Source organism: Hippocampus zosterae, chromosome 3 (genome assembly GCF_025434085.1).
Source record: "Hippocampus zosterae strain Florida chromosome 3, ASM2543408v3, whole genome shotgun sequence".
In the NCBI taxonomy this organism is placed as follows: Eukaryota; Metazoa; Chordata; class Actinopteri; order Syngnathiformes; family Syngnathidae; genus Hippocampus; species Hippocampus zosterae.
This window is the reverse complement of record NC_067453.1, coordinates 27380219-27406184: the sequence shown is the minus strand read 5'-3', so window position 1 is coordinate 27406184 and position 25966 is coordinate 27380219. Positions and strand designations below refer to the sequence as shown.

General features: G+C 45.1%; 2 protein-coding genes across 2 annotated transcripts; one reads left to right on the top strand and one right to left on the bottom strand.

Annotated features, from left to right (window-relative positions):
- Positions 1-1665: 1665 nt before the first annotated feature.
- On the bottom strand, positions 1666-7684 carry snupn (snurportin 1). The gene is made up of 9 exons (XM_052062155.1): positions 7586-7684; positions 6392-6556; positions 5851-6049; positions 5519-5623; positions 5000-5096; positions 4820-4917; positions 4598-4675; positions 3492-3572; positions 1666-2651 (listed from the first exon to the last, which is right to left on the bottom strand). The coding sequence occupies exons 2-9, from the start codon at positions 6547-6549 to the stop codon at positions 2340-2342; spliced, it is 1128 nt and encodes a 375-aa protein (XP_051918115.1). The 5' UTR covers positions 6550-6556; positions 7586-7684; the 3' UTR covers positions 1666-2339.
- A 983-nt stretch (positions 7685-8667) lies between these two features.
- On the top strand, positions 8668-24911 carry snx33 (sorting nexin 33). The gene is made up of 2 exons (XM_052062085.1): positions 8668-10921; positions 24256-24911. The coding sequence occupies exons 1-2, from the start codon at positions 9487-9489 to the stop codon at positions 24507-24509; spliced, it is 1689 nt and encodes a 562-aa protein (XP_051918045.1). The 5' UTR covers positions 8668-9486; the 3' UTR covers positions 24510-24911.
- Positions 24912-25966: the final 1055 nt, after the last annotated feature.

Sequence of the window (25966 nt, the reverse complement as noted above, 5' to 3'; positions counted from 1 at the left end):
CCCGACTAAAATCTTTTTAGCCATCTGGAGGAAAAGAAAAAAAAAGAGTGAGCTACATGACTCAGCAGAAAGGACATCATCAAGCTAACGGCGTAAACCTAAGTTAATACTTCTCTATTTTTCATTTCGCCCAATGTTTTCAGCAGTATTATAGTGTGTTATATTCATTTTGCTATAGTTTTTTAAATAAATAATATGATTTCTTGTGTCTGTCATTTCTATGCGCGACCGAGAGACCCCAGGAAGGAATAGCCTGGGAGATCTCACTTTAATCAATAAACGAAGATTTACCGTTTTTTTTGGGGGGGGGGGGGGGGCTCTATATTACTTTACAACAAGAAACGCGTTTTGTTTAAAAGCTAACATGTGAGACTTGGTTTGTTGGCATTCTAACATGTATGATGGAATGCTGAAGTGTGACGTTAACATCTTGGTAACGGTTTCAGTATTATTCGAATTTTTAAAAAATCATTACGTGACAACTGAATACATGTTGACTGCAGTATGACATTATTTTGACACTATAAGATTTGTATCATCACAAATGGCTGGTGCACCCGCCGAGATACGTATCGATTTATCTTTTATGAGCGATGCAACGCCAAGTAATAATCGATTTGGTGTTCTTTTATCATGCTTCCAATTGAATTAACTTGAATGGTTTGGACTTTGGAGAGCTTTTAGATGTTTTTACGTCCCAAACATGACTGCGTCATCATGATGAATCGAATGGTGAGGAATGGTTCCACTTGAAAATGTATCGTGCTTGAATCGTATTTTGCCCCGTGTATTGCGATAACGTATCGAATCATCTCTTCTTGGAGAGATGCTCACCATAGATGGACACATGCACACGTGCGTGTAAGAGATTGATCAGCTAAAAGCAGCAGGATATATTGATTTTCAGATCCTCCACCAGTCTTTCTGCTTAGTTCATTGTATCAGTCACACACGTTTCCCACATTTGATATTTTTATTATTACATCATATGTTGGTGTCCATCCTGTGAGGGCGAGTTCTGAGCAGGCTTTCATTTTCTGAACTTAGATTTGTTCTTGATTTTACTGCTTGGTGCTTTCTACCGCCTTTATTACCGATTCGTCTTATTGTTTATTGTGCATGTTAAATCGCTCCATGTACAGCACTTTGTATGCAGCGATGGTTGTTTAAAAGTGCTCTATAAATACTGTTGACTTGACTTGACTTCTGCGTGTGTGTGCGCGCATGAGAAAGCGTGGGAGAGCTCTCGGTAAAGTACAAACGAGTGAAGCATTTCCTGGAAAGCGACATGTGCCGCTGACTAATACATGCACATTCCTGCACTGAAGCGCATGCTGGGTCAGGCTTCTCAGAAAAAGTGTTGAACAATACGATGTGGTCGATTTGTGTTGGAAGCTCGTATTTTCAAGTTTTGACAGTTTTCCGTTTCCCCAGACATTATAACAGCAAAGTAAATGAAATGATTGTATCGGTTCTATTGGACGTGAAAGCGCCAGCACAACGGGAACCGTGTAAAAAGCATTTATCTGGAAATACACTTTGTAAAAAAATAAACATTTAAGTGGAAAATAAAACATTGTAAAAACTAGAACTGGTTCTAAACACGTTATTGTTGATACAGATGAAATAGAGTCTAGCAGTGGAAATTATAGTGTTTTTTTAAAAACTTGTGTTATTTGATCAAAATAACCCAGCAAACAGGGTTTCGAAATTCCAGGATTTTTGAAGTCGTAAGTGTTCTGCAGAAATGAATGGAAATTAAGCGAAATGAATGACTCAGTAACCAGGAACTTATAAAATTGAAGATTGGCTCTTTTTCATTTACCGTACTCTTGTGTTTATGTTTTGGGTGTTTCACCATTTGTCAGTTAAAATTCGTCTTTTTTTGCAGTTGCGTTTAATATTTGTTTTTGCACCTCAGGGCCACCGAAAAGAGGGCCTACTTTCATCGAACATTTTCTGTTGGACATTTTGGGATGGTGGTGTATTTTTAATCTCTTTGAAATGGGTTGGCTCGGGGCGATGAGTAATGTTTAGCTCAACATCCACATCTTTGTCATCTAATGAAAGAACTGACTGCTCGATAAAACACGTAAAACTCCTTCCCACTGATACATCTGTTGAAATGTCATCCTTTGAAATTGGAAGACTTTGCACGGCAGTCTTACGACTGTACAAATTGTTTACATTCAAGGATATTCCCAGAAATTCCCCACCGCTTTCAACCCGAATGATCAAGGAAGATGAATCGAACACTTCTGTGCACCTAGGAGAGATTTTCAGGGAGAGGTTCTAAATAAAAGGAGAGGACCGTAGGTGAGTCAGCGATTATCGAGCAGTCACATCAAGTCCTCCATTTGCGCTTCCTGGATGTGTCTGTGGTTGTGGCCGTTGTCTTGGGCGGGCGTGGACAGGTGCTCCAGCTCGTAGCCGCCATCCCGGCTGGCCGGACGCACCTCGCCGGAGGTCTTTTTGTGCTCCCGAATCTGCTGCAGCTGGTGGCGGGCGTATTCGGGTTTGGCGGTCAGCGGTCCGTGGGGGACCTCCACGCCCAGGATGTCGGCCACCATGTAGGGGCGCAGCCAGCCCACCAGCGGGGTGCTGCCGGGCGTGTAGTGAGTCTGCCGGTGGTAGAACAGAAGACCGTCCACCTGCCCGCAAAGTCGACAATGGGTCCAAATGACATCACTCGTGCTTCAAGGTGGTAAAAGTTCACAACTAAGCTCACCGTCATGTTGAGCTGAAATTAAAATAGTCACATTTTGTCCTTGAGAAGAATAAAAACAAAAGTAATCATTCAAATCATTACTCAAGGAAAGGTAAAAAAAAAAGAAAAAAGAGTAGAGGCACTGAAATGTACCTGGAGAGTAAAAGTGAAAAGTATTTTTCTCGGATGTACTAATGTATTCATCCATCCATCCATCCATCTTCCGAACCGCTTAATCCTCACAAGGGTCGCGGGGGGTGCTGGAGCCCATCCCAGCCGTCTTCGGGCAGTAGGCGGGGGACACCCTGAACTGGTTGCCAGCCAATCGCAGGGCACACACAGACGAACAACCATGCACACACACACTCACACCTAGGGACAATTAAGTGTGTTCAATCAGCCTCCCATGCATGTTTTTGGAACACGGGAGGAAACCGGAGTACCCGGAGAAAAGCCACGCAGGCCCGGGGAGAACATGCAAACTCCACACAGGGAGGCCGGAGCTGGAATCGAACCCGGCACCTCAGCACTGTGAAGTCGACGTGCTAACCACTAGACTACCGGGCCGCCCTAATGTATTCATTTAGATTTTTTTTGGGGGGGGGGGGGGGATTGGGAAAAAAGCCATTTTAAGGTATATCTTGTGGTGTTGTCTTTTGTCATCATTTTCAAATCAGGTCAGCGGTAGTCACTTGCGTTCTGCCACCGGGAAATAGCCTCACGTCCTGGGTTTACAAACATGATGAAAAGGTCTAGTCAGGAAGAACAAAAAAGAGTTTCTCACGCTGAAGCTGTAGTCGGCTGCCAGGGCTTTATGTATGGACTCCGCCGTGCACTCGCTGCTCTGGAGGTTCACGAAACGAAACTGGCAAAGCAAACAAATCCACAAGTGTGTTTCTACCATACACCGATTTGGCTTCCTGTCCAAAAGAGCTTGTTGCGATTCCGTATAAACACCACCGACTATGGAAGGGGGCAGGTTACAAAGAAAGATACGACTATTTTAAACGTCGCTCTCCGTAATTGTTGGCAGCCCTGGTTAAGATGTGTTCTTCAGCTCCGAATGAATTCAAATGAATACAGGGACAAAGTTAAAAAAAAAAGTCAATTAAAAAGAAAAAATAATAATTCAAATACATGTATCAAGTGAGGAAAAAAATCCCACATTAACTCATTTAATGTCAAAATGTAAAATTACGTTTGCAAAACCTCTACCATTTAGTGCCATAATGTAAAAAAAAATGTGTGTGAGTGTGTGTGTTTTTAATGAAAAAATAAAATAAAATTAAGGGCTTTGCGCCACTCCTCAATTAGCATCAGGGATTTGGGAATGATTTCAGTATGATTAATTACCACTGGATGGCAGGAGTGGCTTTGATCAGATGTTGGTGCGAGTGTGTGTGTTATCCAGTATGAAGCCACTTGGCGGGAGGAAGAAGTGCGGCGGTGAGATCATGGATAAAGTTCAAAATTCATGAAAAGTTCATGCACCAGTGCAGTTTTTCTTGAAATAAAATTGTTATTTGGCAAATTTCTGTAGGCGTTCAAAAATGAGTCAATTGCTCCAAAAAAATTACGGTACTAAATGAGTTAAGATGTAATTCTTTTATGTCAAATTATGTGTGTTACGATTAACAGCGGCCCCGATGTCAATGTGTTTGCCAACAAAACTGCACTCAATCCTCCATGATGTTTTCACATGATGGAAGAATTCGGAAACAAGGGGTCTTACACAATCCCCGATCTCATCCTCTCCTCTTTAGCTGACGCCACAAGTGTTCAATTTATTTTAAGGCCACATCTTAGTCAGGGGTGCCCCTAATCATGGAAGGCCGGACCTTCTGTTCTTAGGTCTCAAATGTTCACAAGGTTCAAGTCTCTGTCACTCACGGGGTTGCGTTTGGCAATCTCGGTCAGGCCGTCCGTCTCCTGCACTTTGGACTGGAGCCAGTAGAAACGGAAATCGGTCTGCGGAGGAGAGAACGGCGCAGCGGCGTCAAAAAGAGCAAATGGAGAACATCTGCGCTCCAGACTTGCGCTACTTTGACGCCATTAGGAAGGACAAACATTCCCGGATTTGCCGCGGCGCTTTTCGGGAAGGGTCCGTCTCACCGGGCAGTCGTAGACCGGATGGCCTCTCCAGCACATGACGTCCAAGATGTAGAAGGTCCGATCCACCTCGCTGTAAATGCAGTCCAGGATGGTGTAATCTAGGCGCACTGCGGCGTTAACGTTTTGTCTTTGCTGCGAAGCACTCGTTTGCAGAAAAGTGGGCCGGGGCCCTGCGGCTACCTTTTCCCATGGCCGAGTTGTGGCGGTTCCCACCGGGCAGCAGGGAGGGGAACCGGTTCACGCAGTAGCCACTTTTTGTGTACGCCGCAGTCGACCCCTGCAAAACAACATTCGATACAACCAACGATTGTCTCTGCATTTTCTCGCCGCTGTTCTTTGACCACTCATCTCCTCTTGTAAACGCGTCGCAGCTCTCTATTTGCTTTCCTACCTCGTCTTGACCCCCTCATCGTTTCCTCTCATCAATTTCTCCTCCACTTGGCTCATCTCTTCAACCCTAAATTGTCTTCTCGTTTCCTCCCAACACATTCTCATCTTATTTCCTCACTTCATCTCGTATATTTTTTTCAAGGAACTTTCACTACGGGGTACGCTGGGCGTGTGTTTCAGAAGGGACCAGAGTTCGGAGTGTTGTCGACAAGCGATTATCTTTGTGTGTGGCCTAAGTTTCTAATAAGCCCTTATTACATTTACATACGTTTGCTCAAGCAGACATGGACTGGCCACAAAGTTTCCTACCTTGGAGGCAATAATGAGGGATCTTTTGCCCACAGGACAGACCACCATCAGCCAATCCGAGTCCAGCTCTGCTGGGACGTCCACCAACCACTCTGACAGCATGAGCTGAGGGGGAAACATACAGAAGTGTTTTTCAGAGCTACTTTTTTTTGGACACAGGCGCCCCCTTCTGGACCATATGGAACACTGTAGCTCAGAAGCTGACATTCTCTTAACATTTTCGAAAACATTTCCTGAAAATTACAGAATTTATGGATCTGATTGGCTTACAGCTATTTTAAAAGTCCAAATTGAGGACCAAACGAGTTTCCATTGCCTCATGCAACATTTACCTGGTTGGCATAATGCTTTGGTAGTTTTCTTCTCTCAATCTCCATCTCCTCTTCTTCGGCGTTGCCATCTGGCTGCTGTTTCCCCTTCTCCTCTTTGTCCTCCTCCTGCTTGTCCATGTCCTGCTCCCCATCGCCGTCCGCCCCCGCCCAGTCGCCATTGGCCAGACGCCGCACGTGGTCGACGTAGTTTAACCTTTTACTGAGATGATGGAAAGTAAAGGAAAACACCGGTTGAGATGTGAACCGTGTCTGTTCTTTTTTGATGGTCTCGTACGTCCGGGTGGCAAAAGCGCAAGCGATCTCCAATAGCACAACTTGAATCGACTTTTCTACTGCTCAGATTAATGCCACATACATACTTTTGATGGAGATGCACAGAATTTATCATGATTTTTTTGGGTGGGAGGAGGGGTGCGAGGGGGTCAGAAAATACCTTGGTTTATCTCTGGCTATGCAGTAGTCGCTCGCTGTTCTGCCACGCGGAAGTACCACGGTGTCTATTTTCTCCAAATATTCTGAAAAGGTCTATAGAGCACCGTACATCTTCTGCAGCTCAAGGAAGCGCCGGCGACGCTCGCTCTGCTCCAGCACGCTGTATCTGCTCTTGTACTGGGACAGCCGAGGGTGCGGCGCGGCCGTACTGTTGGGCTCCTTGGACACAGCAAAGCTGGCCGAGAGGGCTTGGGTCAGGTCATCCATGGGGACTCTGGAGGCGTGGTCAAAACGAAAACACGTGGCAGTGATGTTACAACTTCTACATGATCTGTTTGCGCTTTTACAGGAAGCGTTGAGTCAACATGTTGTGCGCCAGCCAACCGTCATATGCTGGTATGTCCTAACTCCGGTTTCCTCACATATTCCGAAAACATGCATGGAAGGTTGATTGGGCACTCAAAATTGTCCCTATGTGTGACTGTGAACGCAAATGGTTGTTTGCGTGCTCTGTGATTGTCTGGCAAATGGTTCAGCGTGTCCTTCGCCTACTGCCCGAAAATGGCTGAAATAGGCTCCAGCATGCCCGCGACTTTTGTGAGGGTAAACAGATTAGAAAAGGGATGGAAGTCAGGGATTTATCACAGTGCTACTTTATATCCTGAAAAAGAAACATGCTCACAATAACCCATTAACATAAGCATAGTTTAATCATATATTTTAAACACTTCAGGATTATTTAAAACCGACTTATCTGGATTTTTTTAACGTCTGAATTGGCACCGACGTGTGTCAAGTCAAAACAGGGAACGAGGTGAGAAAGTAAAGAGAGGAAACAAGAAGGCAAATAAGTGAGAAGAGCTGAGCAGATAAAAAATTGAGGAGAGACAGCAAGGAGATGAGAAGACGAAGTGGAGGGTAGATAAGGGAGGAAACAATAAGGTGAAGGGAAGAAATGAAATTACAGGAACGTGAGAGGAGTCAAGGAGATGGGTTTGGGAAAAAAAAAACATTCTCAGTACATCCATCAATCTATTCATTATCGGATCCGCTTATCCTCACGTGGTCGCTTACGTCAATCACTTCATTCTGTGTATGCCCCGCTAGCTAGCCGGCCGGTTTATGTTAGCGGTGTGGCTAACATATGCTAACATGCTTTGGAGACAACCGGTAACAACCCACATTGGCCATTCTACATGGTTGCTGTTACATCTACTAGCTAAACGCCAGTTATTATAAAGTGCATCCCAAGCACCAGCGGCGAAGCTCAGACAAATCAATATGATTAAAAAATAAAGCTTACGGTCGACGTGGAGGGAGCCAGCGGATGCCGTGACCTCACATCCGCCTTTCTGGCGAGGAGGAATCACTTCCGGAGTTTTCGAAGAGCAAATTGTAATCAAATGAAGTGGTTGCGTTATCTCATGTCTGAGTCTTACAAATAAATCAATAATTAAATAAACAAACCAATAAATTAATTTGGGGGTTTTCTCTAACCAGTTTCTATAACTATTTCACGTTTGTCTGCATATTGTATTCAGCAAAAGAAATTGAATTGAATTTACATGAACTTTTTTCTTCAATAACGAGTCAATAATTTTGAGTGTAACTGTTTATAAATGGTTATCCAATCAAATGTGTGATTTTCTTTTACATTAACTTTATTAATTTACGGTGTTAATGTTTATTTTATATAGATTTTTTTTAATTCCATGATTATATTTGGTTTTGGCTTTTGTTTTTATGTTAATTTCATGTTTATGTCTTGTCATGTTTTAATTATACCTCATACCAAGTGTAATATTTTAATTGATCAGAATGATTGTTTAATTTGCCATTGAAATTTGGGAGAGTGGCTATTTGAACGTTGTAAAACTGTGTATTAAGAAATGTGTTTTTAAATTTTTTTTATTGTTTACTTCGACATTTCTTAACTGCTGGAGTTGATATATTTTTAAATTGCTTAATTTGACATTATAGATGGGTACATTTGATGTGTGTGACTTTCTTTTTTTCATTTAAGGTGAGAGATTTTCCATGTTTAATTTGACATTCATTGCTGGGTGTGACATATTTTGATGGCTTGAATGGCAATCACGACAACATTATTAATAGTTTGAGTTGGCATTAGTTTACATTTTATTTAGACATTTTGAATAGTTTTTCATTTTTAATTCAAGGTCGTTAGATTTTTCATTAAAAGTTGATTGATTTGCCAATCAACAGGGAAAAGCCGAAAGCCACTTCTTTTAATATCGCATTCGTTTTTAACAGCATCATTATTTTATGATATTATATATAGCAAATGGACGTCATTTTTTGAAAGCTCTGTGTTGTTGCAATGACTTCATGCTTCCGCCTAGAGGACGTCATTGAGCCGTCGCAACGCCACTTCTTTCTCAGGAAAAGACTCCTTGAAAGAAAACAGTCGATCTCGCATCCAATTGTCTCAGTCTAACGTCATGGAAAGAGTTACTTTGTGTCGAGGCTGTAAGGAAATAGAGCCACAGAAACAATACCGGCTCGCCTAAAGCGGGTTGATGCGCTGTTGTGATTTTTAAAAGGATCGAGCGAAGATGCCCAGCAACCTGCTTTCGAGACTCGAGGAGCAAGTTTGTGTCTGAGGGGAAGGAAGGAAGGACGGAAATGTGGAGCTGCCGTCTCACCATGTACACGGATACAATCGTTATCAACCAAAGTGCACTTTTTGGAATTATTCGCCTCCGGGACCGTTTCCAGGATCCGTAATGTGACAAAAGTGCGAGAAGTGTGGGGGGGAGAAAAAAACGAAAGGTTCCGGTTCACTTTTTGGGATTTCCAAAAGACTCGTTGCAGGAGCTAGTTTGTGAAACCGGTTTTTAAACCGACTCGTTTGTTACACGAAAGTAGAACTCTGGGCAATAACGAGGGCATTTGGGTGCATGCAAATGACTTAGACTAAAGATTGAATGCATCGATGGGCCAGTAATATTCTCATAAGCATCGGAGTGCAGGTCAAGCTTAGTCATTAATAAATCAGGCGTCGTAAACATTTGTTGACTGACGGTGCTGTCGCACACCTGACCCATGTCATGTGAGATGAGTTGAAATATTCATTAAAGTGTCCTAGATGTTTCCAATACAGCTGCTCAGCACCACGTGCGTGTAGATTGTTTTGGAACTATTGATATTATTGTTTTGTAACCCGCTCTGGATCAGGTCAAGATGTCGGTGAAAGCCAAAGCCCTGTACACCTTTCAAAGTGAAAACAAAGAGGAGATTAGCATCCAGGAGAACGAGGAACTGATCATCTTCGACGAGAACTCGGTGGACGGGTGGTTCCAAGGGGAGAACAGCCGAGGGGAGAGAGGTCTATTCCCGGCGTCCTACGTGGAAGTCATTCGCACGCGTTCCAACTCCAACGTGACCGACTGCTCCATCAGCCCGGCGGGTTCTTTGGGCAATGACTCGTACTTCCTGCCCTCCACGACGAACACCACCCTCAACACGCAACCCACGTACTACGATATTGACGATGACGACGACTGGGACGACTGGGACGACAGGTCCACCGTGGTGGAGGACGCCGATAACGACCGCGGTCCCGGCGCCAATGGTCACTCGCATCAGAGCCCGCCATCCAACAACCCCAACGTGCATTACCGGGCCAAGCCGCCCTTGGAGAGGCAGGACAGCATCTCCAGCGGGAGGAAAGGCAGCATGGTGGGCCGCAATTTGAACCGCTTCTCCAGTTTCGTCCGTTCCGGCGTGGAGGCGTTTGTGCTGGGGGACGTGCCCATGATGGCGAAGATAGCCGAGTCCTACACCATCGAGATGAGCCCCCAGGGGCCCAGATGGAAGGAGAGCCCTCAGCCTTTCTCCTGCTCCATCGAAGACCCCACCAAGCAGACCAAGTTTAAAGGCATCAAGACGTACATTTCGTACCGCGTGACACCGAGCCACACGGGTCGCCCCGTGTACAGACGCTACAAGCACTTTGACTGGCTCTACAACCGCCTGTTGCACAAGTTCACCGTGACCTCTGTGCCTCACCTGCCGGAGAAGCAGGCCACGGGGCGCTTCGAGGAGGACTTCATCGAGAAGCGCAAGCGGCGGCTGATCTTGTGGATGAACCACATGACCAGCCACCCGGTGTTCTCCCAGTACGAAGGCTTTGAGCACTTCCTCATGTGCGCCGACGACAAGCAATGGAAGCTGGGCAAGAGGCGGGCCGAGAAGGACGAGATGGTCGGGGCGCACTTCATGCTGACCCTTCAGATCCCCAACGAGCACCAGGACCTTCAAGACGTGGAAGAACGCGTTGACACCTTCAAGAACTTTGCCAAGAAGATGGACGACAGCGTCATGCAGCTCACTCACGTCGCCTCGGAGCTGGTTCGCAAGCACTTGGGCGGCTTCCGGAAGGAATTCCAACGACTGGGCAACTCATTCCAGTCCATCAGCCAATCGTTCACGCTGGACCCTCCGCACAGCTCCGAGGCCCTCAACAACGCCATATCCCACACTGGCCGCACCTACGAGAACATTGGCGAGCTGTTCGCGCAGCAGCCCAAGTACGACCTCTTCCATATGCTGGACACGCTCTCGCTCTACCAAGGCCTGCTAGGCAACTTCCCAGACATCATTCATCTACAAAAAGGTAATCCAAGTTTGCAACTTCACAATCCATCTTTTGCCTGAAGCCGGTTTCACAAACGAGGGTCTTTTGGGTGTGATGAGCCCGTCTGTCTCACAATTCTGATGTTCTGGGTGCACCCTCAACGCTTGTACAATCTGGCATTGTACAAGAGTTGAGTTTTCCCTGTTCTATATTTGTATTAATAGTCGTAGTCGTAGAAGATGAGCAGTTTCAACACTGACCCTTTCACCTATTAATGCTGTCGGCCTCTAAAATAATGGACGGCGGGCCACAAATGGTCCCCATGCCATATTTTTGCACACCCCTGCGTAGATGGATTTTGACCACAAACAGTGGAACAACACATGTTGACAGACAATTTAACAAATATTGCATGAGATTCTTTTTTTGTGTGTGTGTGTATCTCTATGTGTGTCATGCCAGATTCTATTTAATAATGTCAGTACTGTATTTTTTTTTTAAGTATACTATATGAGGATTGTTTTTTTCCGCAGGCAAAAGTAGATGAAAGACATTTCCATTGATTTTCAGTGGGGAAGGATGATTTGACATGCAAGTGTTTTGCCTTACGGGTACAGTCACAGGACAGCTTGTATCTCAAGACACCGCTGGATATTTCAATTTCCTATTAAGAGACAACCTTGAATTAAAAAAAAAATACGGTCATTCCCATGAATTCCTTCAATACGTGTTAGCTCCGATGCAAAGTTTCCAGCTTGAAAAATTCCTGGAATTTTACAACCCTACTCATTGTGCTTTCCATCTGCTTCTTCTCATCCAACCCTCTGAAATTGGCGGGATGGGATTGCGAGGGCTAATTGCACCACATTGTTCCAGAGTGACGGCCCACGTGAGGTTTTTGTTTGTGCAGATGTTATCGCCGCCACCGCCCCGCCGTATCACACTTGCTTCATTGTTGGAGTATCTCGCGCCCTAGAACGCATTGTGACAGTGTGACACTGTGACGCGATCTTGTATCGCGACCGAGATGGTGAATCCTAAAGACCTCTGGGCTGAGGCACGACCATCGAGTTCTGTTTTTGCACCGCCGAGTTGCAATCGGAGACAAAAAGGAACTCTTGAAAGTTTCAATAACACGATACAAAAGAGGATGAAATAGATCCGCCCCCTATCAGGGGAGAATGAGGTGTCCTTGTTATTTAAGAGGCCCTTCCTCGTCTGAATGACAACAGAACCAGATCTCACTAGGAAAAGTACCGACAGTAATGCAAGCGGCACCGCCAGCGCTCAATTTTGGAAACAGATTTTTCCAGTGGGAAATAATTGCGATTCTAAACAAATTGACGCCATCATCGATCATGCAGTATCATGTGCATGCGAGGTGCAGTCATGATTTTTGTCCACTTGGGATTACCATCGCCACGTTCTACTGGGGTATCTGTGACGTTGAGTGTGTGTATGGCTTTAAAAGGTGGGGCCTGGCATGGTGAGTGACATGGGTGTCAGCGGATGAGAGTGTTGTGTTAACTGGCTGTTAACTGGCTGACCCGTTAGCCAGAGCCAGCGGGTTGAGTTCATCGGTGCAGGCTTATTACGTGCTTGTTTGTTTTTTTTTTTTTTAACCATTTGTTTAATTTTATAAACCAATTGAAAGTCCGCGTTCTAACTAGCTATGATAGCCTACATCAAATTAGCTAACATCGATACCTTATCTTGTCAATGGTCGTAGACATGCTGTTGTGAGGTGTATGTCTTCTGCATCATTAGCATCTTTTTAATATGAAATATTCCAAAATTGTGGTCATTATCTGTCTTTCATGGAGTCTTTCCCCCTCCTAACATGGTGGCATTGCAGGAACTTATTTCTTCACAGAGTGGTGCGTGCGAGGGTGTGCGTCATCAGTAAAATTAGTCCTTGTGGAAAAATGATCCCTTGCGAAGCTGACGGGCAGACATTTTCCTTCAACCTTCTTTATTAAATGAATGATTCCAGTTACTCGATTAGCAGTTGCAGCGCTAATCTTTTTCATACCACGTTTTGGCAGTGTATCTGATTTGGGAACTCACTGCAGGGATCGGGTGCCAATCGAAAGTGGACTAGGGTTCCAAAATAATTGAGCACTTTTTGGCGCTGAGTTACTAACCAGATTGAAACCACCACTGAGGGTTACGTTTGAGTTCACTTTCACCCCAAATCTCTGATTTCACAGTAGATTGATCGATGCATCGGGAAGCAAATTCTCGACACTCGAATCACGTCTGTTGTTTGCAGTAATGCAGAAGTCCAATATGACTTTGAAGCACTGCTGTTTTTAAGACGAAAGGTTCCTAAGGTGGAAGGTTCCAGCGGCAGAATCAACCTTACTCACTGGAACGTTGCTCGTTTCGTAACAAAAATACAAGACTGCTGAGTGGGCGGCTCCGGCTCACCATCAGTTCCTGTCATGACTGTATCCAAGGCGACCACAGTGTTTCCCTGAACCAAATCTCCACGGAGCAAATATTTGACAGTACAGCGCTACAGTGGACCAACCTCAAAATGTCCTCTTCCTAATTGTTTTAAGATCCCACACGCCGGAGTTATTTACAGCGACACCGTATTGATGCCGTTCAGCTTGGGAAAGACAAAGTCTGAATCGCTTGGCTTCGGTTGTTGCTGACAGTGGGATAAAAGCAGTGCTGATGCGCGCCAGAGCTCAGCATTGAAGGTGGCAGAACCCCGTTAGCTCCACGGGCGGGCTTGATGCATGCCCGCAAGACCTTTTTATACGCGGTCCTCTCTCAGGCAACGCATTCCAAACCACCTGCATAGCGTGTCCGTCTGATGTGGAAGTTGATCCAACAAATCGGGTGCACGCAGGATTGCGTCTGCCAAGTGAGCAAAACGGAGCCGCTTCTGAGATCAGCAGATGCAAAAAGATTAAATTAGTACGTTCAATCGATCGCGATGGCCGATTTTGCCATTCCAAAACCAAAAATTTGGATCTCAGTACACCCAATTGGGATTTTAGTCACCCAATGTAAGGCCTTATTTAGCCTTACATTGAGTTACTAAAATGAAGTGTTCGGTTTCCTAAAAGTTGGCTTTTCATCACATTTCTTGTAAAAGGAGCGCGGCGCACCAAAATAATAGCGTCTATGATTCTTCTTTTTCGCACCGTAGTAGAATGCCAACCAAAACTGAACCAAAGTTTAGTGGTGTGTCACATAATCGACCCGTTGGATGACTGTAGCTTCCCCTGTCTCTTTTATTGGTGTGCTTATTTGAGGCGACTTTGGAGAACAAATGTTTTTTTGTTTGCTTACCCCTAAATCGGAGCCCTGGCGAGGCCTTGTCGTCTTCACACGAACTGTCCGTCCACATGCTGCGCCATTCCTGCGCATGCTGGCCCACTGCGCTGCTGATTCACACCAACGGAGACCACAGATGTCTCCCAGAACTTTTTGTATCGCACCTCCCTCACCATAACCAAATACCCTTGGGGCGCTGGAGTGCAAAAAGCCTTCCATGTGATAAGGAATATGTTTTTTTTTTTTTTTCAATCGTACTCCAAGACCAATCTTTGTGCAAAAACTCAGAGTAGTTGTGTAATGGTAGGCCGTACCCATTATTAATCAAACCGTGTCTCTATTGTTGTTGTCTGTCATCATTCAGATCCAGTCCATCAGTTATTCCAAAAAGCTGTGGTTCCCGCCCCCAAAAAAACAGAACTTTCATTTGTAAAAATGAAATATTATCGGAAGCCATTCTGTACAGTTTCAGTTCCACATTGCTAAGCCTATCAATTTCTCGAGGCATCGGACCAAAATGGGTGCAAGACTTCGTAAATACCAACACCTAAAACAATTGTAGTCCATTTGGCGTCACCTCGACGCTAGCACCTGCGCCTTTTGAGTGTTTGTGCCTTTTAAATGGCAGGTCCTGGCCTGGTGAGTGACGTGGGAGTCGGCTGTTGTGGGCTCCGCTTTTTCGGTCTGCGTTTTGAGTTGTGTAAATGTGTCACGGGTTGCTTTTGTTGGCGTTTGTTTCGTCAAGGAATTGGAAGTCCGTTCTTGATCACCTGCGGGCACTTCACAATCTGTTCAAACTGGCTAACTCAATGCGCTAACAGGGTTAGCTTATGTTGGCAATCGTTGACATGTTGTGTTGTGTAGTGTTTGACTTTTTTTGTTGTCGGAGATGGACTAAAATTTGTTGAGCCATGTTTCAATATGATTATGCTTCCAAGTCTACGCAAAAGCCCCCAATCCATGTTTTCAGGACTCAAAGATTCCGCCACCACGTTCGCGCTAGACATTCAAATGAGCACATCTCGGTGTTTCAAGCAAGGGTGTTGACCGAGAAAACGCTGCATGACCCAAGTAGGTTTTACAAACTGGTAGACAGTTTCCGCATTTTGCTGTCAATTCAAGGGTAATTTGAGTTTGGGAATTACGGTGGTTTCAGAGTCTTTGGCAGTGTGCTCTCCCTGTCGCAATAGACAATTAAAAACATTTTGGAAATTGCTCCAGGTCCAAGGAAGAACCTCGTGAGTTTTTTATTTTCTTTAACAACAAAGCATTTTTTTTGCCACGGCATGGCGTGTTTGGCCGAGAGATGGCGGACAGTAACAGGAAGTGAGTCACGGCATCCATGTGGGCGACCACAGCATAAAACATCCGTCTGACACTTTGGTGAAAAAAATCACTAAATCAGAGCACACAAACGACGATGCAGGCTGGAAAAGTACAGTAAATACTCTTGTTTACTTTTTTTCCCCACGCTTTGGACAGCCCCCCCCTTTTTTTTTTTTTGTTGATGTCCACCACGACCGCACTTGCTATTGCTATTCTTGAAGTCAAGATGGCGCCCGAGTAGGCAGCCGTCAGCAAGTGCTCTCATGAGCCTTGCTTTTTTTGTTGTTCTTGTGTTTCTTTTGTCACTTTGTGTTTGTTGTTACGTCGTGTGGACTTGATGTGGACCTTTTTCAGCATTTTTTGGCCACGACATTCATCAAGGAGGAGACTCTGTGCTTGGTGGTTGCGCCTTCTCGGCAGCATGGGTATACCAGAACTGTTTTTGACTGGAGGAATGTCGGCGCCATTTGACTGTCGTTGCTGGCGCTTGTGTCTTGCGCCTGTAATGGGCAGCATTTTTCACAGCCCCGCTTTGTTCAGCGGAGAGATCGGTGCTGTTGAACGGTCTGCGGCTGGATGGATGGAGGTCTTGAGGAGCCGACGATGAGAAGAAAGGAGCGTTGGCGCGGAGTGCCGATGCGGATTTGGAGCTGGGAGTCGCGGCTTGGAGTTTGAAGCGGATTATGTGAGACAGGAGAAGTGAACTAATCTCTTTTCGTCAATGGACACTACAGCTTCGTGTTTGCTTTCAAAACTTTGCTTGTAGCAGACGTGTGCACATTTTTCAGCATGATGTCTCTGATCCACTGGTGAAAGGACACTTTGATCCTCTCCTCTTTCATCTATAACTGCTTCAGACAACAAAGTGTATGCAGAAAAGTGGTGAAGATTGCACGACTGTCTCTGTCCTATGTGTTGTCTTGTGTTATTTTTGTTATTTTGACTTCAAAATGGCGCCGCGAGAGTGGCTGCCTTTCCAGCAGCTCCTATTTTTTTGTTGTTCTACTTCTTCCTTTCATAACTTTGCTGCTGTGAATCTGGAATTTCTCCATTGCGAGACTAATAAAGGTTTTCTTATTTAATTAATTGAAGTGGAAAACAGCATTTGGCTGAGGCTGGGGCCCTGAGGGTTCTGGCACTCCCAGCGGCAACAGCGATTTATCTTCAGTTCATATTTTAAAAGCAGGCAGGTTGTTAGTTCCTAAGTAGAAAGAAAACATTATCAATCATGTTGCTCTTTTCAAAGAAAGAACCCTGTTGATTTTGATTGGTGTGTGACGAGGGGTGTGGCCCCCGAGCACGCCGCGCGTCGGCCCTTTTGAAATGGCTTTGTTGATTCATCTGCAATATTTTCTCTTCTGTGCTTGGGCAGCGAAGCTTTGAAACGTCACTCTTGTTACCCAAGTTAAAACAAGAACCTTTTTTCTTGGTATGAAACATTACAGCAAGCAACTGTTTCACAGGCAGTGAACAATGGTTCAAAAATGAGGCCAAGTGCTTGCTTCAAGCTGTCTGTCATTACAAGAGTTTATTTTTAAAAGCTCAACATACAACAAAAAGAATTCCACATTATGTATTTAAAACAATTCGGACAAATTTTGTCATTATAAAAAGTCTGATAGCTTAATGCTAACACACAATGCTAACAAAACGTCACAGACTGACGAAGAAAATAGCATTGATGTTAGCTTTTAAGTCACTTTTATTTGAACACACGCAGACAGCGCATTCAACAACACTCACGGGCATAAATTCTTTGTCCTCTCCGATAAATGACTAATATACTTCCAGCTTGGTTGTGATCGTCTTCTTCTGTGTTTCTTTATCCAATCTACGTGTCGTCTGCATTATAATCCACACCAGTGGCCACGCCGCACCCAGCATCTGGAGCCACACAATGCTAATAGAATTGGCATGATACAAAGTGTTTTAATTTCTTCACGTTTTTTTTCCTTACAAAGTACAATACTGAAAACTGCTATTTAAAAAAAAAAAAAAAGATTTTTGGCCGGGAGCACACTGGAACGGATTAACATCATTTCCATTCATGTAAATGAGGACAGACGATTTGGGATACGACTGCTGTATCAAACAAACTAACACACTGGAGAAATCACATGTGCACTGTGTCCTGGGTATCTATGGGTCGCTAACCATTTTGGTTTGAAGGTACATTGCTTGGAAAATGCGCCATTTCCCTTAATATCTTATTCAGCGTTGAGTCTCTTGTGGCTTCAGAGGTACGTGAAGAACCACTGAATTCAATCTTAAAATTGTGCATCTGTTACAATGGCGTTAAGTTTTTGTTTTTTAATCAGCTCCGGGACACTTATTAAGTACAGTTCGGTTGTATTTAACTTTTAAGTACAATACATTTGCGTTGAAACGTTTAGAACTGTTTGTTTTCAACCATGTATTATGGTACGGTATTTATTTATTTGCTTGATGTCCAGAGATTGTCCCTGAGAACCACTGCCCTAGAGAAATTCACCTGGTCGCCACCTCATTTGAACCGGGTATACAACCTGTTGTTGTTGTTGTTTTTCGGATTTCAAGGCGGGGTAAGACTAAATGCTTTCGCAGGCCATTTGTGACCCCAGGCTTCCCACCTCAACTTCGAAGGGAAAACGTGGGTCCAAATTTGGAGCGTGGCATGTGAACTGGATGAGCTTTGATTTGAAGAAGGTCGGCTTAATCTGCTGATGTCTGTCGAAAAGGCTGGCTGTGTCACGAACACGTGGGAAGTAGCAATTGAGAGCATCTGCATTTGTTTATGTTTGGATCCGTCGGCTGTTTGGCATCCCGCGCAGGCAGCACATTGCTTTGTTGGCATGTGTGAAATATAAAAGTTTCCTTCAGTCAGCCCGTTCAGCCCATTCTGTCCTGTGTTCCTTGATAGTACAGTGGGAATCCTAAAGGAGAGACGTTCAATCTTATAAAATAAACCCATAAATATAAACGTGGAAATACCTTCCAGATCCACTGGGCACACACGTTTAAACTGGTGAAAACTCAATTTTAAAGCACTGTCTCATGAGGTTAAAAAATTGGAAACTGTCGACCCTTCTCCAAAAAGAGATCCGGTGTGCTTGCTTCAAGCGGGTCGCAGTTGAAGTTTAGCACAAAACTGATCCAAAAGACAAAATACACTGCAACTCTCAAAACTCAAATTGATCAACCGAGAATTAATAAAAGTTGTCGAGCTTCATGCTCACAGAGCATGTGAAACGCACACCCTTGCACACAGACATTTGGGGGCGCTAAATGCACAAACGTCTAGACAGGCCCAAATTCAACGATACTTTAAACATGATATCATTTTGTTTATCGATTTCTCTATCATTCGCGAAATGTGTGTCAACGCTGGGCAAGTAGTTGCGCCCCCTGTTGTAATGATAATGAAGGATTGTGTGTTGGCACGCCCCACCGTAGCTCGTTTGCTGTAAAATATTCGTTCTTGGCGTATTTGTTTATTTTACGGCCGTCGTGCTCTTGGCGAGGTGGCTGCGACACTTGCGGTTGGCACGGCGACGTCCTTCCTCAGATGAGATGTCCTCGTTCATGACACATTTGGGATTCTCGTCACTTACTTGAATATGATTTCCGAATGACAAAAGGTTTGTCTGGTGGCCAAGCTTTTGGGAGGTCAACTTTTCTCACGAGAATTTCTCTCAACTCAATTCAACTTTTGATTATGATCCTATTTTTTGTTGTACGTAGCCAAGCGTGATCTAAGAATTGGATTTTATAGCCGCTGAAAGAACTTCCCTTCGAGATCAGTGTTGAGATGAGCGAGGCGCTTTCTGTTTTTGCTCTTTGGGGCGGTGTGCAAAAAAGAATTAAATAAATTAAATAAAGCGCAAGAATTGGAACTATTTGGGGTCAGTGTTCCGTGACAGTGCCTCTGATTTAAAAGCTAAATTGTGCAACACCGTGGCTGCTGCCAATATTTTGAGTGTGCGAGACGCTTTTGAATTTCCTTCCCATTCTATTATTTATTTATCTATTTTTTTTTGTTTTGACTTCCCTCATCTGTCAAATCATCAGTTCACTTCATCATTCATTCGAAATAAGAACCACAAATAAATGTGAGATTCCACTTGTTTTTCCTGCGTTGTCCACAGGTGATGTTCCGATATGAATCCAATATTTGTTATGACATTTCTTTTAGCCAATTTTTTTTTTTTTGAAACTTTTAACGGGAATACATTTGAAGTGAATCATGATTCAAAATGAGACGGGGACTTTTTAGGATAAGAAGTCCCCGTCTCGTTTTGATTCATACTTAAGCCTATATTTTCATTTGGGTTATTATGTTGGTACTTAGAGAGACATTTTTTATGTTGTAGAACCGCTGATTTATAATACAAGCGACAGAGCTAATCTACGGGATGAAGACAAATTTGTCTGGAGCTCTTCTGGAGTGGATGGTGGGATGCTGTATGTCGTTTTGATTTTTGCACGCTGTCGCGTTTTTGGTTTCCATCACCCCTCCAGTTGAACTGAACGATGTTGAGTGGCTTTGCGCATATGTCAGATTTCCACTCCGCAAGACGATTTTATCACAACCGATCAAAAATTCCCGTCCGTGGAGGCCTGAACGAAAGAAACCGCTGTTGATTTTGGATTTGCATACGAGCGAAGCTGTGGCGGCCCGGTGATCCAGTGGTTAGCGTGTCAACCTCACATTGCAGAGGTACCGGGTTCAATTCCAGCTCTGGCCTCGCTGCCTGGAGTTTGCATGTTCTCCCCGTTCCGGCGTGGGTTTTCTCTGGGCACTCCGGTTTCCTCCCACATTCCAAAAACATGCATGGCAAGCTGATTGAACACTCTAAATTGTCCCAACTTGTGAGCGTGGATTGTTGTTTGTCTCTGTGTGCCCTGCGATTGGCTGGCAACCGGTTCAGGGTGTCTCCCGCTTACTGCCCAAAGACAGCTGGGATTGGTTCCAGCACCCCCTGCGACCCTTGTGAGGATAAAGCAAATCTGAAAATGGATGGATGGATATATGAGAACCCAACTTACAAGCGTATATTCTTTATCCTCTGTGAAAAGGGACTAATATTACTGCAGCTTAGTTGTGAATGAATGAATCCGAACGAAGCTAGCCGACGTAGCTGAAGTCACAAGTTTTTGCGATTATCATTCCACGTCCAGTCGTCCCTTGATTTTGATTGATAAACCGATTTTCAAGAAAGACGCCGTCAATCATTATTCAGCGCTCTTTTGGGGGTGGTTTGAGAAAACAATGGGCACAACTACAGCCATATCAACAAAACTGGTGACATATGTCAGGCCATATAGTATAACCCGCCTCGTAGAGTAAACACAAGTAACCCTTACTGCAAACTAAGTGCTGTCACATCACATTTGTAAAATTAATCGATGCTTGAAACTCATGAAGTAAATCTCCCCGAATTTCCTCCTACCCTCTGAGACTTGTGGGAAAAGAAAATTGATCAGACGCCAGAGTTCAGCCGCCCGCAGGATTGTGGTCACAGTTAATCTGACCGTCCTCATTCTTCTTCTTCTTCGACTGCCGCCGTGCGCATGCGTGACTGTACCAGCCTGTAAAGCTCGGCCCGTACGCTTCGCCGCTGTTTAGACAAGCAGCTCTATTCCCCCCACGCCCCCTCCCACGCCTCCCCTCTTTCCTAATCCCTCACAGACTATCCCTCCGCCACAGGGTCATTAAATCGTCTCACTACTGCCGTAAAACATCCAGTCTGCTGCATGAGCCAAACCAAGCAGGTGACCTTATCTCGAAGCAAGTGGCACGGTCTCACCGCAAGGTTGCCAGTTGTCACTAAAAACTGGAAAGATCCGCTTTATAATAAAACTTGAGGGTGTTAAAAACGTGTTTCACTTCTTGCGTATTTTTGCTGTTGTTGTTTTTGTGAGGTAGCCCCTGAAAGGGTAGTCATGTTAAGCGGAAGTCATCAGTTCTGGCTTTGCCCGGTCTCATGTCTCGTTGCTAATTTTCCACTGCACACTACTCTCTTCTGGCCGTTTTGTTGTCGGTGAGTTTTCCACTTTGAATTAGCACGATGGTAAACTATGGTCACAGTCTATGGTCACGAGCTATGGGTCGTGACCGAAAGAACGAGATCCCGGATACAAGCGGCCGAAATGAGTTTCCTCCGCAGGGTGTCCGGGCTCTCCCTTAGAGATAAGGTGAGAAGCTCGGTCATCCGGGAGGGGCTCCGAGTCGAGCCGCTTCTCCTCCACATCGAGAGGAGCCAGATGAGGTGGCTTGGGCATCTGATTCGGATGCCTCCTGAACGCCTCCCTGGTGAGGTGTTCCGGACATGTCCCACCGGGAGGAGACCCAGAGGAAGACCCAGGACACGCTGGAGAGACTATGTCACCCAGCTGGCCTGGGAACGCCTCGGGATCCCCCGGGGAGAGTTGGAAGAAGTAGCTAGGGAGAGGGAAGTCTGGGCTTCCCTGCTAAAGCTTTTGCCCCCGCGACCCGGCCCCGGATAAGCGGTAGAAGATGGATGGATGGATGGTAAACTATGGATGACTGGAATGTGCTTGACTTTGAAGTCAGCCAATCCTCCATTCAGCGTCTCCAGTTGGTCCAAAATGCTGCCGCTCACCCCTTGACTGGTACTCGTAAGAGGGAGCACATAACTCCTACCCTGGCATCCCCTCAATGGCTCCCTTTACATTTTTTTAAGATCCTATTATTTGTTTTCAAATCTTCAAATGGCCTCGCTCCACCTTACCTCTCTGAGCTCTTCCTGTCCGGTGCCTCAGATCTGCGGACCAGACGTTATTAGAGGTACCAAGAACTAAGCGGAGGCTCAGAGGGGATGGAGCCCTTTTCCGTTGTCGGTCGCCCTCTCTTTGGAATGACCACCTGCTGAACGTTCGCCAAGCCCCCCCGCCCATCTTTAAAACTCATCTCGAAACTCATTTCTATTCTTTGGCTTTTGATTCCACACGAGACTTGATTTTCAGTTTGACTGTGTTTGTGCTTTACTGTCTTTATTGTAGTAGTTTATTGTAGTGTTGTGGCGGCCCGGTGGTCAGGTGGTTAGCACGTGGGCTTCACAGTGCTGAGGTACCGGGTTCGATTCCAGCTCCGGCCTCCCTGTGTGGAGTTTGCATGTTCTCCCCGGGCCTGCGTGGGTTTTCTCCGGGTGCTCCGGTTTCCTCCCACATTCCGAAAATATGCGTGGCAGGCTGATTGAACACTCTAAATTGTCCCTAGGTGTGAGTGTGAGCGTGGATGGTTGTTCGTCTCTGTGTGCCCTGCGATTGGCTGGCAACCGGTTCAGGGTGTCCCCCGCCTACTGCCCGGAGACAGCTGGGATAGGCTCCAGCACCCCCCGCGACCCTAGTGAGGATCAAGCGGTTAGGAAGATGAATGAATGAATGTCTTTATTGTTTGTTGTTGTATGAATTATGCTTGCTTTTGTACAGCTCTCTGTGGACAGCGGTGGTTATGGTAAAGTACTCTGGAAATACAGTTAAGTTGAATTAAAAAATAAATAAATCCCAAACTACAGTATTCTAAGCCTGCTCCCCATGCACTCTCCTTGATGCCGGCAGCCATGATGCACATTCTCCCCTCATGTGGAAAAGGGAGCCAGATGAATGTAGGTCATCTCCACAGTCGCCTCTCTCCACGCTTTCCCACAGGCTTGCCAGGAATTCCGCTCAAATTCCGGGCCTCAACGTTGACTCGAGATGTCGTTACCCCGGCGACTGCGGGCACGTCTCAGCTCGCCAACGATGTCGGCGATGAGAAAATCTGAAATTTGTTTGGGGTTTTTTTTTGCGTTCATGCTTGGTCGTTTGGGCAGGCTGGAATAATCGAATGGAAGTGCGAGGTGGCGACATGCCCGTGGAAAAGTGACGTCACGGCCGTCTGGGCCTACGTGGTTACAACTTGTCCTCAGATGTTTGGTATGCGGCGGGGCAAAAAGTAGCCTGTGCTCGGTGCCCCCCTTGCGCCGCGGATTCACAACAGGTAGTGAAACAGACTCATGAAACACCCTGTACTTCCATGTGATTATTAAGACAATTTCCACTAGCTAGTTCTGCCCACTCCGAAAATACATCTCCCTCAGATGCCGCAATTTACGGAACACTTTTGGTGTCATTATTTAAATTCCCCCAACTGACGATGTGATGCCTCAGACAAGGCTGCTGCTGCCTTGCCTGGAAATCCAGACTCATCGCTCAACCAGCGATTGAATCCGGTGGGCTGTCGCATCAAGCACATTTCTAACGCGGGGCGAATTTAAGAAAATAATCAGCGATGGATTCCTGTCGCCGGAGAGTGGACTCTGTACACAAAGGATACGTCACAGCAAGTAAACAAATTTGCCCACTGGACGGTTCGTTTTGAAGGCTAGCTGCTGCTCGCCCACTGGCGGACATGAAGCCCGGACTTGTTAGCTTCCGAGCTAGCTGGTGGATAGCGCCTCTCGTTGCGGTGTGGATAGACTCGCAACAACCTAGTGGAATACATTCCAGACAACACTTTCTGGGGAATTATTTACCGGTACATGACTCAAAACAGGAAATGATGTGTCGGTGAAAGAATGTTGCTAGCTAAAGTAGCATTAATTTTTCAGCCGGGCACGGGCAGTCAGCTGGGATGGCCAGCGATTTCCAGCACAGAGACATTGGTTTCATTTTTCACCGTTTTGAATGTTGTGGATCAAATATGTTTGAACTTCTCTTGCATTTTGACAATCAAAAAAATAAGATCAACCTTTGTTGTTGTTGTTATCCAACAGGTGCCTTTGCCAAGGTGAAAGAAAGCCAGCGGATGACCGACGAAGGCAAGATGGACCAGGACGAGGCCGACGGCATTCGGAAGCGCTGCCGGACGGTCGGCTTCGCGCTGCAGGCCGAGATGAACCACTTCCACCGTCAGCGTGAGGTAGACTTTAAGGACATGATGCAGGCGTACCTCAGGGAGCAGATCGCCTTCTACCAGCGCGTGGTGCAGCAACTGGAGCGCACGCTGCGCATGTACGAATGTCTTTAAGGAATGCCGCCTGCCAAACTGGAGGACGCCCCTGACTGCGCATTTTTCCCGAGACTGACTGTGCATCTATCACATCACGGACGACAACGTCGCAGCATATTGTTTATTTTACATAATTTAAGGTATTATCGCATTACGTGTGGGTTTTAAATTCCCGTAGCGGATCGTTCGCACGAAAGCCATCGAACGGGTTCAGTCACCTTCCCCTCGTCGTCTCACGTTTGACAAAAACTATTTGGCTCGATCTGTGGAGCAGTGATCCATCCATATGCTGCTGAGGTGCCTTAAAGCCACATTTCCAACAAGCGGTCTAATTCAGTTCAGTACGTTTAATTGTGATATTTACCCAAATGTAGTGTTGATAAAGTGCTACCATATGCATAAAACCCAAACCTTTAAATACCTGACCACTGTAGTAGTTGGTGCTACGCAGTAGCAGTTTTTGACGCAACAGCGAATCATCGGAAAGAGAGCTTTTGTTCACAATATTTTGTCATTGTGTTCAATGAAAAATAATATCTGAAGTACTACAGTTATCGATACTCGTATCGATGAGTACTCCAAGATTGAATACTCGTATTGGTATCGGTCTGAAAAACAGTGGTATCGAACATCCAGAGAGGAAAGGTTTGGAATAACGGGCTCGCCGTCAACTTAAGTTCGCATTTTTGCGGTGCTAATGGGAAATATGTAGACAAAGGCGGAATGTTTGAGGGAATCTAAGCAAGAATCTGAACAGATTTTTTTTTTAAGGACATGTGACCAAAAATGGCACTTTTTGTTTCGAGGGAGAGTAATAGATTTTGTGACGCATGTGTATTTTTTCCATGCACAACTGATATGGAATGAATGCTTTTGACAAGCTCTGTGACGTGAATGAAGATTTTCCCATGTCGGATTGACATCCCCCGGTGCTCATTCAGCATCCTAAAAATGAACAGATCCGTTCGTGGGTCCAAATGTTCCCATCTACACGTTTTATTCTTGTTCGTTTTTTTTATACTCTTTAATTATGTCTATCTGGCATTTTCTCCCACCGGTCTGAATTTTCCGATGTTTTTCTTTTTTTTTTTTTCTATTGCAGAGCTCATTTTTCTCTCTGCTTTTGTAATTGAATCTGTCCTTGCGTATGAGGAAAATGTGCAGGCAGCCTCTGACAAAGAGCAAAAAGGAAAAGCGGAAAGGGTTTAGCTTGCGAAAATCCCCTTCGAAATATAATGCGGTTTCACGCTTGCGGTGAAACTTGACAAATTATTTTAGATGTGTTGACCTTGAGATTTTACAGGATGTCAAAAAAAAATGCTGAGTCGTCGCTCATTTGGTTCAAAGGAAGGCGACAGAAAACTTTAAATTAAAAATAAATAAATAAATAAGAATGGTGGTCTGAATTTGTCGTCTTGTGTCAGCAAGCTTGCTTATGTTCCATTGGTGGCCAAAATCGATCATGATTAATTTTG

What these genes read in the sequence shown, in the direction of transcription:
- snx33 (XM_052062085.1), top strand. Translation starts at nt 9,487, where the DNA reads ATGTCGGTGAAAGCCAAAGCCCTGTACACCTTTCAAAGTGAAAACAAA. An exon ending in CATCATTCATCTACAAAAAG is followed by an intron (nt 10,922 to 24,255) that starts GTAATCCAAGTT and finishes GTTATCCAACAG; the next exon opens with GTGCCTTTGCCAAGGTGAAA.
- snupn (XM_052062155.1), bottom strand. Translation starts at nt 6,549, where the DNA reads ATGGATGACCTGACCCAAGCCCTCTCGGCCAGCTTTGCTGTGTCCAAG. An exon ending in CAACTCGGCCATGGGAAAAG is followed by an intron (nt 4,918 to 4,999) that starts GTAGCCGCAGGG and finishes CAGTGCGCCTAG; the next exon opens with ATTACACCATCCTGGACTGC. An exon ending in AGATTGCCAAACGCAACCCC is followed by an intron (nt 3,573 to 4,597) that starts GTGAGTGACAGA and finishes TTGCTTTGCCAG; the next exon opens with TTTCGTTTCGTGAACCTCCA.